The sequence below is a fragment of the Pungitius pungitius genome, chromosome 10 (genome assembly GCF_949316345.1).
Source record: "Pungitius pungitius chromosome 10, fPunPun2.1, whole genome shotgun sequence".
NCBI classification, from domain to species: domain Eukaryota; kingdom Metazoa; phylum Chordata; class Actinopteri; order Perciformes; family Gasterosteidae; genus Pungitius; species Pungitius pungitius.
The window spans coordinates 19,859,599-19,874,498 of NC_084909.1; the positions used below are offsets into that span (position 1 = coordinate 19,859,599).

The 14,900-nt window shown below is 44.7% G+C and overlaps 1 protein-coding gene across 3 annotated transcripts in view; it reads left to right on the forward strand.

Moving 5' to 3' along the window:
* The window catches only part of spegb (striated muscle enriched protein kinase b), a 31,814-nt gene extending 17,621 nt beyond the window's left edge, over positions 1 to 14,193 (forward strand). For all 3 annotated transcript variants that reach the window (XM_037488378.2, XM_037488379.2, XM_037488380.2), the window contains exons 18-41: positions 144 to 316; positions 398 to 510; positions 628 to 796; positions 895 to 991; positions 1,118 to 1,318; positions 1,512 to 1,569; positions 1,683 to 1,760; positions 1,922 to 2,094; positions 2,175 to 2,201; positions 2,296 to 2,448; positions 2,890 to 2,932; positions 3,044 to 3,112; positions 3,220 to 5,926; positions 6,042 to 6,191; positions 6,562 to 6,678; positions 6,904 to 7,071; positions 7,270 to 7,392; positions 7,833 to 7,997; positions 8,311 to 9,106; positions 9,825 to 10,064; positions 10,176 to 10,399; positions 10,941 to 11,016; positions 11,266 to 11,415; positions 11,507 to 14,193. In XM_037488378.2, coding sequence (XP_037344275.2) covers positions 144 to 316; positions 398 to 510; positions 628 to 796; positions 895 to 991; positions 1,118 to 1,318; positions 1,512 to 1,569; positions 1,683 to 1,760; positions 1,922 to 2,094; positions 2,175 to 2,201; positions 2,296 to 2,448; positions 2,890 to 2,932; positions 3,044 to 3,112; positions 3,220 to 5,926; positions 6,042 to 6,191; positions 6,562 to 6,678; positions 6,904 to 7,071; positions 7,270 to 7,392; positions 7,833 to 7,997; positions 8,311 to 9,106; positions 9,825 to 10,064; positions 10,176 to 10,399; positions 10,941 to 11,016; positions 11,266 to 11,415; positions 11,507 to 11,762 — 6,526 coding nt within the window. In that variant the 3' untranslated portion in view covers positions 11,763 to 14,193. The remainder of the gene's footprint in view (positions 1 to 143; positions 317 to 397; positions 511 to 627; positions 797 to 894; positions 992 to 1,117; positions 1,319 to 1,511; positions 1,570 to 1,682; positions 1,761 to 1,921; positions 2,095 to 2,174; positions 2,202 to 2,295; positions 2,449 to 2,889; positions 2,933 to 3,043; positions 3,113 to 3,219; positions 5,927 to 6,041; positions 6,192 to 6,561; positions 6,679 to 6,903; positions 7,072 to 7,269; positions 7,393 to 7,832; positions 7,998 to 8,310; positions 9,107 to 9,824; positions 10,065 to 10,175; positions 10,400 to 10,940; positions 11,017 to 11,265; positions 11,416 to 11,506) is intronic.
* The last annotated feature ends 707 nt before the right edge of the window (positions 14,194 to 14,900 follow it).

Consider the following 14,900-nt stretch of genomic DNA (forward strand, 5'->3'; position numbering starts at 1 on the left):
TTTCTGTTCATACATGGATGTATTGTCCTGTTATATCTTATCCAGCATGTGCACGCACACAGGCGGCTGTGTGATTATCAAAGAGAAGCGACGCTACAAAAGTCTGTTATTGTGTCTTGACTGACCCAAACCCTTCCCCACAGGAGAGGAGTGGTCCTCTCCAGCAAGCCCGGCCTGTACGAGATGACGATGCCAGACGACGACCAGCAAACGCTGAAGCTGCTCAAGGTGAAGAGTGCTGACATCGGAGTGATGGAGTTTGTGGCATCAAACAAGTTTGGCAGCGACAGCTGCACTTTCAACGTGGAGATGGCAGGTGAGGAGCAGACTGATCCATCTATCTATTTGTTCATCTAAAGCTGATGGAACTATTTTACCTTTGCATCTCTCTCCATAGCTCCACCTACGTTTGAAACTATCATGGAGGACTTGGACGTTTGTGCAGGGGAGACCCCTTGCTTTGCTGTGGTCGTGGAGGGCAAACCTATTCCTGACATCCTCTGGTTCAAGGTGTTTATCCATTTTACCAATCAAACGTAATTCAATAGGTGGACACCAAGAAAAAAAAAAAAACTTTTCATAAATCTCAGAAGAACCGATGCCAAAACCTTGAGTGTTTGCTTTCAGAACGACACCCTGCTGTCGGAGAGCAGTCATTACACATTTGTGTATGATGATAACGAATGCTCCCTGGTGGTCCTAAACGCTCGTCCAGAAGACTCCGGGGTTTACACCTGCACTGCCAGGAACTTGGCAGGATCTGTGTCCTGTAAAGCTGAACTCACTATTCATAAAGGTGAGAGGTCAATTCATCAGAGGCACAACTGCATGGCCAACAGCGCGTTTCAGCAACTTAACTATTTGAAGTCAATTCCCTTTGTCTCATTACTGCAGCCAAACTTAAAGAAGATCCAATGGATGACGAGGAGACAATTCGAAGGAAGTTGCGCAGACTGACTGACAACTATGACATTCACAAGGAAATTGGAAGGTAAGGCCCTTTTTTGTAATCTAAAATCCCACCCCTTGATGTTATGAAGATACAAGAAGAACCATTGGCTGCATTGGAACCATATTTCTATTCCGTTAAATAGTGATAGACACCTTTTTCCTGCAGAGGGGCATTTTCCTACGTCAAACGTGTAACCAAGAAGGTTGGCAAAATGGATTATGCTGCTAAATTCATCTCTGCGCGGGCCAAGAAGAAGCTGACTGCCCGTAAAGAGATCAACCTGCTCTCCAAGCTGGACCACGAGAGGATCCTTTTCTTTCAGGACGCCTTTGAGAAAAAGAATACCGTCATCCTCATCACTGAATTGTATCCTTATTCGGCAATTAAAACGCAGGGTACACCACCAGCCGGGGGACGGGTTGTGTTGTGTTGTTTTTTTTTGTTAAAAGTGAAATAAGTGGGTATACACACGTTGATACTGTGTGTAATAAACAATTAGCACTAATGGTACGGTATTATGCATGAAGGTAGATATAATAGCCTTAATTCATCTTTAAAGATGCCACGAGGAGCTGCTCGACAGATTTACAAGGAAATCTACAGTTATGGAGTCTGATGTAAGTCCAGGGTCTCCACAACTGCAAATCTAACACTAAACACACATTTCATTGAATATCACTGTAATGATCGAATGTACTTTAATACTGGCAAGTTTGTGCTATACCACCAGGTACGCTCATGTGTAAGACAACTGCTTGAGGGCGTGGACTACCTTCATCATCAAAACATTATACACCTTGACATTAAGGTATATACTCTTGAATCTTCACACTCTTATTCTTTCATTTTCTTTCTTTGGAAGTATAAAAAAGGCATATTAGAATTCAGAACTGCACTCAGCAAATGATCATTATACGGTGTGTTCTGATTGCAGATTGTAATAAAACTGCCTTTCTATTGTTTTTTCAGCCTGATAATATCCTCATGGCAGACTCCCACAGTGATCAGATACGAATCTGTGACTTTGGCAACGCGGTGCAGATCACACCCGACGAGGCTCAATACTGCAAATATGGCACACCAGAATTTGTTCCACCAGAAATTGTCAATCAGACTCCTGTGTCAAAAGCTACGGACATCTGGTACGGTGTCTTTTCAATTCATTGCAAATTTTCTTAATTCTCACACAATTTTTTCCTAATCTTCTTCTTTCCTCTCCCAGGTCAATTGGAGTCATTGCTTATCTGTGGTGGGTACAATTGTTTGTGGTGTTCTATGTGTTGACCCGTTCAGGACTTCCCAAAGGCTGGCCGTTAAATGTACAGGGTTGTTTCTCTTATTAGTCTGACAGGAGTTTCTCCGTTTGCTGGAGAAAACGACCGCAGCTCCGTGATGAACATCCGGAACTATAACGTGGCCTTTGAGGAGAGCATGTTCGCTGATCTTTGCCGAGAGTCTAAAGGGTTCATCATAAAGCTGCTGGTAGCAGACAGGCTGTAAGTAAAGCTAATCCTCATCTTTATCAAAAACTATTTTAAGTAAAATAACAATAGGGCTTTCGCCCGACTTTCAGTCGGCTCAGGCCCTAATAATTGTCTTTGATTCAAATCCATACATTTAATTATAGTAGCAATAAGTCGTGATGCCGGACATCAGTTTAGGTCTCAACATAAACAAACATGGTGTCTCAATATGAGTAAACTGCTGTAAAATAACATTTTCAACAATCTTAGTGGAATGGTTAACAGAAAAGCTAGACGCAGAGAGGCCTTAACATCGTTTGAACACACAAATACAAACTGACTTTATTTCAACAACATGTGAATGAAGCAGTTTGTCTGCGACATTGACTATTCTGAAGTTATACACATAATCTCTGGGCCCTGTCTGTAACCCTCACATGTACTTCCTGTGGTGCTTCTTATTTATTTCTGCAGGAGACCTGATACTCAAGGATGTCTTCGTCACCCCTGGTTCAAGGTAAGACCGGTCCTGTAGCACAGTTTTAACCATCCACAACCACTTGATTATACTAAACAAGATCCCATTTCTCATTCTCATTATTACATTTGATGTATTTTCATTATACAGACACTTAGCAAGGGGAAGGCCTTAAGCACAGAGTCCCTGAAGAAATTTGTGTCTCGCAGAAAGTGGCAGGTGAGGAGTTTCTATTTCCTATTCGGCATCTAGTTTTTATTTGACCCAGTATGGTCGCATCTCTGTAATTATTTGTATTTTATTAAGTCATATTTCCACTTTTACAGCGTTCCCTGATCAGCTACAAATCAAAAATGGTCATGAGGTCCATACCGGAGTTGCTTAACGATTCCTCCAGTCATATCTCCATTGCCGTTCCCAGGCACCTTAAAGAAGGTTCACCTTTGCCATCATCATCTTCTGATTCGGATGAAGACATTAATGAACTGCCATTCATTCCAATGCCGCTCAACATGGAATTTTCTGGATCACGGGTGTCACTCAATGACATCCAGACAGGTGAGCAGGAAACAGGAAAGCAGGATGGAACAAGTAAATGGTCTGTGCCTCCTGTTCAGGCCCCGGAGGCGATGGAGTGTGACCTCAAAGAAATTGATAAACAAGGGGTTGAATTGACGCCTAAAGGCCGCCTGCGCAAAAGGTCGTCGCAGGACAACGACAGGGGCTCCTCAGATGAAGAATCAGCAGCCGAATTGCAACAAAAGTCCCAGCTGACGAGGAAACCCCTGCGAAGGGGTTCAAGCATGGAGTCAGACAAACCGGAGGGTGGACGGCGGAGAGGAGAGCTAAGACGCGGAGGCTCTGCCGACAGCGCATTGCTGCTCCGGATCACGCCCGAGGAAGGGGCGGGAGAAGGAATTCCGGAGGACGGGAAGAGAGTTCTGAAGAAAGCAGTCTCAATGGAACTACCAAGAAGGAGCACCAGCCCAGGAACTGCCAAGATGAGTCAAGAAGACTACGCTCTTAAACTTGAGCTGATGCGACAGCGACTGCTTCGCGGTGGCTCTGTGGACAACAAGATGAGCGGACTGAGGGGACCTTTGTTGGAAACATTAGGAATGGGAGATGAAAAACGCTACTCCCGTACTGCTCGTTTGGGCCCACCCCCACTGGTCAGGGCTGCATCCAGCGATTCTGCAGTGGAAGAAGATCCCAAACCCAAAGTTTTGCGCAAAACTGCTTCTTTCAGTCAAGGTGATTCAGAACCTATAGCTTTGCACCGCCGTTCAGGAGCTCCCTTGGAGATTCCCTTGGCGCAGGTAGAAGAGAGAAGGCTCAAGCAGGCCATATCTATGTCGGCTCTTACCGAGCAAATCATGCTAGACTCCCGTCCCGTGACTCCCAGGGAACCTTCGCCAAAACCACCGACACCAGAGGCTGTAGTGCAGCAAAGTCAAAACAAAGCAGAAAGCGAGGAATCCTTAATGGAGAAAGAGATACAGCGAGATGAGACGATAAATGAAAAGATGGAAGGGCAGAATACAGATAGTAATTTTGATGAAAGGTCGAGCACAAGTGGTTTCTCAGAGAAGGACATGAGCATATCAGAGGAAGCAATGAATGAATCAGAGTATACAGGCCAGAGAATTCCTACACCACCTTTTGTGGTCCAAAGCTCTGAAGTAGAAGAGAAGATGATGGAAGACGAAGGACAAAATAAGAAAGAAGAATTTGAACAGATTATGAAAGAAGGAGAGGAAATAATTGTCAGTGATGAATCAAAAGCTGAAGGACACGTTATAGTTTCTGAAAAATGTGCAGAAAAAGAAGTAACTGCCAAATCTTCCGATGTGGTCATAACCAAAAGCTCAGTTATGATGAGACCAACACAGGAATATTCCCGCCCATCAACAAATGTTGTGTCAACCTATGTAACACCCTCGCCTCCTGCTAAAGTTGTTCTTCCAGATGGAAGGACCTCAGCATATGCAAGTATTATGCAGACCATCATGGTCCCTGCAGTTCAGCCTCTCAGTGACCAACCTTTAGGCCCCTCTACACCCGTTGTTGCTCCAGCCGACTCCGCCCTCTCAGTATCAACTGAAACATTTGCACTCGCCAGCCAGTCCTCTGCTTTACGTGGTTCTCCAAAGCCGGCCATATGGTCGCCCAATGAGCACCCTGCTGTATACTCAAGGGTAGCGTCGCCGGAAATGATGACAAAGGAACCGAGTCCACCAAGGCCTGCCACACATTCCTCATCCCAACAAGAGCCTCAAGCAGGAGTTGACTTTGAGGACATTTCCTCTGAGGAGGTCTTTGAGGCCCGCTTCAAAAAACGTGAGTCTTCACTCACAAGAAGTCTTAAATTTCTGTCTCGGTCAAAGAATGAGGACAGATCACAAGCGGCCTCATTAGATCCAACAGAGACTGGTGAAGACATATACAGACCCGGGCCGATTGGTGGGCCATTGCAATTGGCACCAAGAAGACTTGAGGAGAAGTCAAAGTCAGTCCAAGATCTTCGTGAAGCTCAAAAGGACCAAGGCTTCATGCGAAGGCTCTCAATGCGCCTGAAGAGAGCTCCATCCACTGAACGCAAGGACGAAATGACCAAGGAGGAAGAAAGCGTTGGTTCAAGACGTAGACTGTCTTGGACTCTCGGCCGTAAAGGGTCACAGGACAAGAAGGAAGTGGAAGTGGAGGGTGGAGGTAATACATTGGTGGAACAAGATGAAAAGGAGCTTAAGAAACCTAATGAATCACCAGTCTTAGCGATGCGCAGAAAGATCGAATCCACAGTGGCTGGGATCTCCACAAGAATTCGCAGCTACTCAGAGGAGAGGAAAGCATCGGAGGACAAGGAAACGAAGAAGACACCCATTTTTTCAATGCTTCGTCGTGCAACATCAGAGAGTCGTGCTTCGAAGGCTGCAAGTGTTCCTCAGAACCAGCTGGCATCTCAGACCAGTAATGGTGCCTCATCAGAGTCTCTAGAATCCATGTCCAGCCTGAAGTCAGACACATTAAAGGGTTTGTATGACATGTACCTTCATTTAAATATGCATGATTGTAGAGCACTGTCAATCAAACTTTCTTAAATGCATAATGTTTTATTTATGGGGTCAATTGTTGTATTCTTGTGAAGTTGTGGAGAGTGAGCGCAGATCTCGGTGGGATCGATGGGGCCTAACCAGAGGGAGGCGAGACAAGACGGTGTCACAGCCTGACATACCAACGGCAATCTCCAGAGAAAATAGTTCCCTACGTTCACGCCAGTACTCCAGATTGGCTTCAGGTCAGTTGCAGTCAGATCCCTTGTTTATCTGTCATTAAATATAAGGCTAGATTCAAGTGAAAGATTAGTAGCATCAGTAGGTTGTTCCTGAGATGTAACCTGTCCACCTAGGTGGATCAAAGCAGGGTAGTTTTTTTTTGATTGATTGGTTTATCAATGTACATGTGATGCCTTCAGTGGTCTTATACAATGTACGTCTTTATAATAACAAAAAAAGAGGGATTAAACATTAAGAGGGATTAGAAACAAAAAGGTTCCTAGCTGATTATTGGCCGGACGTTGTTGCGTGTTTTCTGTAATGGTGTTACTAACCATCACAGTGTATTGTAAATCCTAACCGTTTATGTGCTCAAATATTCTTTCCTTCTAGATTTCCCTCCAGTATTCCACATCAAGCTGAGAGATCACGTCCTGCTGGAGGGGGATCCAGTCACCCTGAGCTGTCTGCCAGCAGGCAGCCCCCACCCACACATCACCTGGGTGAAAAGTAAATATCTGAAATTTACCCAGGTCATGGGCTCCCACATGCATAGTCTTGTCAGTTACAATAATTTAGAAAATTATTCCTCTTGCAGATGAATTATGATGCTTAAGACTGCATCACACACGTTACCCTGTTGCATACATTGCAAATAAATAGCACAGGAGATAAGGTAAACAAATGTTGTCCTTTATTACTCTAGAAACCTTGTTTTGTGCTGTGTCTCCTCAGATAAGAAGCCCCTAGAGATTGATGCCAGGATGAACATGATCGCCTGCCCTGATGGCCGGCAGCTACTGATGATCATGCAGACCACCAAAAAGGATGCAGGGGTCTATGAATGTGTTGCTACAAGCCCCCTGGCCACAGTGTCCAGCTCTTGCACAATATCTCTAGCTCGTAAGCCACTTTTATGTCTGTCCGTGAGGGGCAGTAAACCGTAAATTCAGCATACAGTTTCTGTATATTGTAGTGGATATATGGTAAATGACACCTGTGATGAGTAATGTTAGTCTGCTGGATAGAAACCGAGAGCCAGGGATGAAACTGCAGTGAAAGTAATTGGTATGTAACTCCATTATATTTTTGTTTGTACAGGTCTGCCTAATCGTCCTGGGACCCCTGAAATACCTCAGAAGTACAACAACACAGCCCTGGTACTGTGGAGGCCCTCAGACACTATGGCCCCATGCACATATTCTCTGGAGAGGAGAGCGGAGGGTCAGTGCTTACTGACAATGGTTAAATGTTCTAATCACTCTTTGAAACAGATGATCGGTGTCAAATGTCCACAAATACTTTTTCCAGCTAATCAATAGATTGTGGCTCGTTGTTCGATCTAGAAAAGTTACTATATTGGAAACATTCAGTACAAATATGAATTGTTGCATTTTGCTACTTCCGTGACTTAGTGAGGCACATGAGTTTGTGTGAATAGGGGCTTAGCGCCTCAGGCCATATGCTATTCTAATAACAATATAATAAAATACACCGTTCCAATAATTCCAACAATCTAGAGGTTTGTATGGCACAGAGTGTTACATTTGAAGCCGTGAACTACTTGATTACGGCAAATTAGAGTAAACTTAAAACATGAATACAACATGAACCAGCTATTAAATAACTTGGACACATGGATCAATGACATTTTTCCTCCCCAGGTGAGACCAACTGGTTGATCATGGCCACGGGGGTGGCAGACTGTTATTACAATGTGGCCGATCTGCCAGCTGGGGGGTCCTTCAGGTTCAGGGTGGCATGCGTCAATAAAGCCGGGCAGGGCCCCTACAGCAACCTGTCCGAGGTAGTGAGACTGAGTGCTTCAGGTACATACTACACCAAAAAACCTTTGAGATTATTTTAGATGAAGGTGTCAAATATACAAATAGCTGCTTTTAACGTATCGGTATTCTTCTAAATGTAGAGATTCCTGTATGATTTTGTGTGGTTTTGGTTTTGGTTCTACTGCTTTTTGATACATGTGTGTTGAGGATACTTTCTTTATCTATGATATGGCACTATGCACATTTTCCAAATCGCAATCAACAGAGAGCAGATCAGATCTTTGTTGCAGATCATCACATTTGTTTGCGATCAAGTCTTTAAGGTGTGTCTGTCCTCTCCTCGTCTTCCATTTAGAACCAGCTAAATCCAGCGCTCCCGTGGTGGTGAAGACTGTGCCACCCCCTGTGGTGATGATGTCGTCGATGAAAGTGCCTCTCATTAAACCAGCTCCAAGTAAATCCAATCCCGGGACACCTGTCCCGCCTCCATCTTCGGCCCCGGCTGCGACCGTGGCTCACCCTGCCCCCGCGGTGACCCTTAGACCGACCGTGCAGGTGGAGGCGGGCCGTCCTGCTGTTGCTCCGCCCGTTAGCAGGGCTCCCTCGGAACCGGCTCTCGCTCAGACGCCGGCACCTGCGGTCCAAGCACCGGCCGCCAAAGCTAAGTCCACCCTGAGCATCAGCGTTGGCAGACCCCAAACCAAATTGGCGCTTCCCCCCATTGTCCCACCCAAGCCTCAAAGTCCTGTAAATTCAGTCCTTCAAATAGCCAACAAATCCCTTTCTCCCTCACCAACACCGGCACCTGCCATCGGTAAACCTATTTCATCCGTTCCGATGTACGTGCAGGCCGCCACCGCGCGGGTTACTCCACCTTCCCAATCGAGTTCCACTCCAACAACCACCCTTTCTGTCGCTCCCGTGAGTATCCCGGTGCCTGCGGCCGCCCCGCCCCCCGTGGTGGTGGTGCAGAGCCTGACGCCGCTGCTGCAGCTAGGGGACAGCCGTGGCACCGACCCCTCCGGAAGGGTCACTCCGTCAGGACGGGCTACTCCTTCGGGACGCAGGACGCCGCTGGGAAAGCCCGGAGACGGATCTCTGCGCCAAGGAGTCCCACAGAAGCCTTACACCTTCATGGATGAGAAAGCGAGGTAACGGCAGGGAACATTCTCCCACTTCTGGAGCTGAAATGATCATTTTACGAGCCTCTGGGATCATATGAATATGTTACTAATAATTATAATAATTATTAATATTAGTCAAACATTGAGTGCAACATTTCACTGCACAAAATCAAATTATAATCATCAATCATGATATCATTTTTATAATAATCTAAGGTGTATAAACAAAAGAAATAAATGGTTTATGGGGATTGGGTCCTCTTCGTGGAGTCCACCGTGTCGCCTCGCCATGTTCCTCCAGTGGCCCAGAACAGACAAAATACAAAACCAGACATTTTGCCCTTTTTGCGTCAGCCTTCCAGAGGCCCTCCTCCATGCGTGTAACATGGGAGAGGTTTCAGTCAGTTGCAATCTGTAATCTCACCACTAGATGCCGCCAACTCTTAAACACTGATCTTTATGATATTAGCACTTAAGGAGAAGATCTGAGTTCATATTTCCTAATATGAAAACATAAAAAAAAGTTAAACTACTAAAAAGCTCAAACTTAAATATTTGAACTTGTTAATCGATCAATTAGAAAAGGTCATATTTTAATATATATAATATTTGAAGGTCATTCATTTTGGAGTTTTAAAAAGCCAAATATCATCTGTGCCCAATTTGGCATTAGTATGTGAGCTGTGCTTGCAGACACACTGAGAAATCAAAGCTTTCACTCACTCTTAGACTCACTGTCACACAGGGGACGGTTTGGTGTGATCCGCGAGTGCCGGGAAAACGCCACGGGAAACCTCTTCATGGCGAAGATTGTTCCCTACGAGGCGGACAGCAAGCAGACGGTGCTGCAGGAGTACGACATCCTCAAATCGCTCCACCACGACAGGGTCATGGGCCTGCATGAAGCCTACGTCACCCCGCGCTACCTGGTGCTCATCTCTGAGTACTGCAGTGGGAAGGAGCTGCTCTTCAGCCTCATTGACCGGTGAGGCCAACGGGATGGACTTGTTGAAGTGGTTGCTTCTCTGGCGTCGGTTTCCTATTTCTGCTGAACGCGACGACTTTATGACCATCTGGTTTGTGGTTTGCGGTCCAGGTTCCGTTACTCGGAGGATGATGTGGTGACGTACATTGTGCAGATCCTACAGGGCCTGGAATACCTCCACACCCGACGCATCCTCCACCTGGACATCAAGCCGGAGAACGTCATCATCACCTACATGAACGTCATCAAGATCATTGACTTTGGCAGTGCTCAGACCTACAACCCCCTCTTCCTCAAGCAGTTCAGCCCTCCTATCGGAACACTGGAGTACATGTGTAAGTGCCTGTTTCACAATAGTTCATACAATTTAGATTGCTTTGGTGTGAATCGGCCAATTTTGGAGGCAGCGGCCATAGAGATTTCTGCCTTTACTTCAATAACTATCAGGGTCAGGAAACATTTATTACCATAATATGTCAGACATGCAAGGAATTTGACTTGGCGGTTGGTGCATGACAGCAGACAGTTTGACAATGGACCACAAGAAAACATATATTTTAAAATAAAACATAATGCTATGGCTTAGTATAAAATATAATAAAATATAAAGCTAAAGCTATGGGTTAGTAATTTAAGGCTATGGGTCAGTTTAAAAATGTGTATGTGGAGTTGAAGAAAGTGACCGGTGGGCTGTTAGAGTCATTCAGGGGGGGACCCGGGTTCTGTTGATGAGCCCGACTGCCGAAGGGAAGAAACTCCATTCACATTTAAGACAGACAACACACCATTTAGTGATTACCTATAGAACGCAGAAAATGTGCAGATGTAATTGAAGTTCGGTGTAATGTAGTGAAACAATTGCCTTTCTTCTTGCAGCTCCAGAGATGTTGAAAGGGGATGTTGTGGGACCTCCAGCTGACATCTGGAGCGTGGGCGTGTTGACTTTCATCATGTGAGTAGCGCTTTCACAGCAGCTTCCACCCAGCCAGGCCTCTTTAAATAGAAATGGAAATAGAACAAAGTACTCTTGATTTGAAATTACATTTATGGTCAAAACATTCTTCTTTCAGATCTTTTTCTGTACACTGTGACGTTACGTGTTGTAGAACATCTTGTCACTCTAAATCGTAGATATTATTGTTCACTGGGACGTGTTTTGAAGGATCTACGCCCATTTTCAGTGTCAACCTCAAATTTCCAGGTTGAGCGGCAAGTCGCCTTTCATTGAAAACGATCCTATGGAGACGGAAGCCAGGATCCAGGCGGCAAAGTTTGACCTCTCTAAGCTCTACCAGAACGTGTCCCAAAGTGCCTCTCTGTTCCTAAAAAAGATCCTGTGTAGCTACCCGTGGTAAGATGAACACGAGGCCTTTTCCTAGTTCCCATCTTCTACACAATCGCTGCTCCAATCTCTCTCCTGTTTGGATCCTCACTGTCTTTAGGGCCCGCCCCTCCATCAAGGACTGCTTCAACAACTCCTGGCTTCAAGATGCCTACCTGATGCGCCTGCGCAGGCAGACCCTCACCTTCACAACTACCCGTCTCAAGGAATTCTTGGCCGACCAGCAGCGCAGGCGAGAGGAGGTGTCCACCAAGCACAAAGTCCTCCTGCGGTCCTACCAGAGCTCGCCGCACACCCCCACCAGCCCCGCCACGCCAAATGTGCCGACTTACCCCACCTCACCCGTCACCCAGTGAAAAGAAAGAAAAGGTTTCCAAAGCGCCAGTTGTCCGGACTTAGCGGCGCAGAGGAACATCCTGGCGGCGAGACGAGGCTTTGGGCCGTGAGGTGGGGGCGTCCCGTCGGGTCGGAGTGGTCAAAGGAAAAGAACCAAACACTAAAGAAACCAGCAGTGGATTCGGTCTATGGAGACGTCGCTTCTTTTTCTTTTGCCGTTGTGAATCCAAAGGAGCGATTTCACGCTTAAGGGAACTCTTCTGAAGTTAGAAAGAGCCTGAGTGTTTTTTCTATACGGTGGACCTTGTTCATACAGGCACGACGTCCCCTTTAAAGTGAGTACCTCAAGGTTTGTGACTTTGCATACATTTTGGATTAACTACTACGGTTCTGCTGTCAACTCTCCCCTGATTAGAGGAAATGCATTGTTAATAAAATGCTGCAGTAACCCACCGTGGAAGACTGCTCTAATAGAGGTTTAATGTTGAAAACATGTAGTTACCCACCAGATTCCAAAATAATGAATACTACGCAATTTAAGATCAAGGACGGCAAAATCAATTGACACCTTTTCCGCAGCGAGGCCTCTGACTTCTCCGTACAGTTTCATATTTAAATGTTTCCTGAGGTTCATTCTACGATGGTACATACACTCAATCCAACTTATTTGTGCTACACACCTGAGTTTTGTAGCATTTCAATGATCGTCAAGATTGTAGCACATCCGCTAACTTCTTTTGTTCAGAGTTTCAGAGGATACATCGGAGGATTCTATACAAGGGCTAATAGAAAAGGACTCTCACAATCAGCACACATTTCCTCCCTAATGTTACCTAATATACCGATGACGGGTAAGGATTCTCGAAAACCCTACTTTTGTTTTATAATGAATTATTGGATCATCCCTTCTGCTGCGGCGCCAGCGCCGTGTTGGTGGTCAGCAGAGAGGCTTCTTCCTTCACCTCAAGGAGGCTCACAGCAAAGGATCCACACTCTCATCCTCTCCGAGTTCACTAAAGGCGCGTTGGCTTGGTTCGAGTGAGTCTGAGGGTTCTGAGAGCGTGAATAAAGCACATGGCCCGAGCTGCAGAGACACTATCAAACATTATTCTGGGGAGTCATAGATAGACGTGAATCACGTTAGAAACCAAGGAAAACCATGTTTATTGAGACATTGTTGAGTGTATTTGATATTTTTGCTGTAAACGTCAACTGCTAATAAGCTGTTGCTTTGAAACACATTTTTATTTTTTAAATGAATACAATCTTTAAATGACCGGACTTTTCCTAAAGTAAGTATAATAAGTTCCTAAAATATTCATGAACATAGTGATCGAAACGTGCAATATTGTAAAACATGAAATCCAAAATGTTATGAATCAAAGCTGTTGCCCCCGCGACCCGACCCCGGATAAGCGGTTGAAGATGGATGGATACGAATCAAAGAGAATCCATATTTATAATAATAATTATAAATAAGAATAATAATAAATATTTATTATTGTTGAATTAATGTTGAAATATTTCACTTAAATATTTCATTTAAATATTTCAACATTTCCTCTGACTCCGTGCTCTCTATGGGAAATGATGAGGTATGTCTTAACCAAAAACTTGGCCCTTCATCCAGAGATTGTGAATGCGACGCTACCGGTCCGGTTGATTTGCAAACCATTCAATTATTTTGGGGGTATTTTTGCTTTAATGCGACAGCTATAGACACAGGGACGAGCATCAACCAAAAGTTGTGCCGTTCCCTTCATACCGCTTTGCTTTTTAAGGGGCAAGTTCAGTTTTGAGAGCAGCGTGTGAAACGATTGCACAGGTTTTTTAAAATTCCTTTTCTGTCACGTGTGTCGATACGAGAACACGCTTCACATCCTTTTAAGAGAAGTGTCGAGGACTTCTCTCCCTTCGGACCGACAATCGGTACTGTGGAGCTATTTTAGTACTTCTATATATTCTAATGCTAGATGAATACTGCCCTTTGACCCTTTCATATGCAGAGTGGAAGTTAATCACAGAGAGAGTTTTAAATGCAAATAAAAACACGCCAGATCAGCATGGGAAGGCAAAATTTGCATTCAACTAAAGGTCGGTGCACTATATTCTGTTCTTTAATATTATACAATTATGTTTCAACTGTTTGGAAGCAGCCAACAGGGATTTTGTATTGGAATCCTCTGCCGTGCTTTGTGGAAAGTGTTGCAGTGCCACCTGATGGATGTTCGACCCACAGAGAAGAAAGGTTTTCAATGAATGACAAGTTCTTATATTTTGGTTATATGAATGTGACTGCTTTGGTGTGTGTGTTTCGCAATGTGTTTATTTATTGAGTGATTGTGTTTGTTATAGCTGCTGCTGTTTATTTTGTGAACTTTCTGAACCTGGCATGGAAAATGGCATGACAGCTGTTAAGGCTATGAACAATAAAGGAAAATTTGACAAATGTATGAAAGCTTTTGCAATTTGTTTGTGCAGGAAATGTAGTTGTGAAAAGTGTCAGCAGGTCTTTACAATTTGCTGTTAAACTAAATATTTTAGAAATGAACAATTTGACTGATTTACAGAGATGAAATGAAAGGTTTTTCACTGCGATGAAAGGAGTTTTCTTTGATGTTGAGGCCCCTCCCTCCACATGACCCCTACAAACAACATTATGTCTCATCAGAGGACGACTTGCATGAATATGACTAGGTGCTCCACATTCTGCAAAGTATCTCTACAACATTTATTGTGCATCTTCAATCGGCCTCCACGTGAATCATATTAATCTAAACTTTTCCTTCTTTGAATACTAATATTCAAAGAAGGAAAAGGAATGGACAGAAATGACTCGCTGCTAATGTAGGTGAGGCTTCTTGTACACTTCTCCTTTAGTGATTACTAGTCTCCCGCACATCCTCGTGGCAACGACATCCGATGCTCGCTCCTGTGATCATCTGAAAGTCATGCGCATGCCTTCCCAGGCCCTGCTAAGGTGGCTAAAGGTGCAGAGAACATGAAGGCCAGGAGAGGGACAAGAGAGGTTCTCAAGACCAAAATACGCAGCGAGCCTCCTCCAGATGTTGCCTGCTTCAGATGACGTCAATGAGGATGACAGGTAAGCTGTTTTAGAGATCCAATCAGCATAACGAAAACCAAATATGTCCATTAAT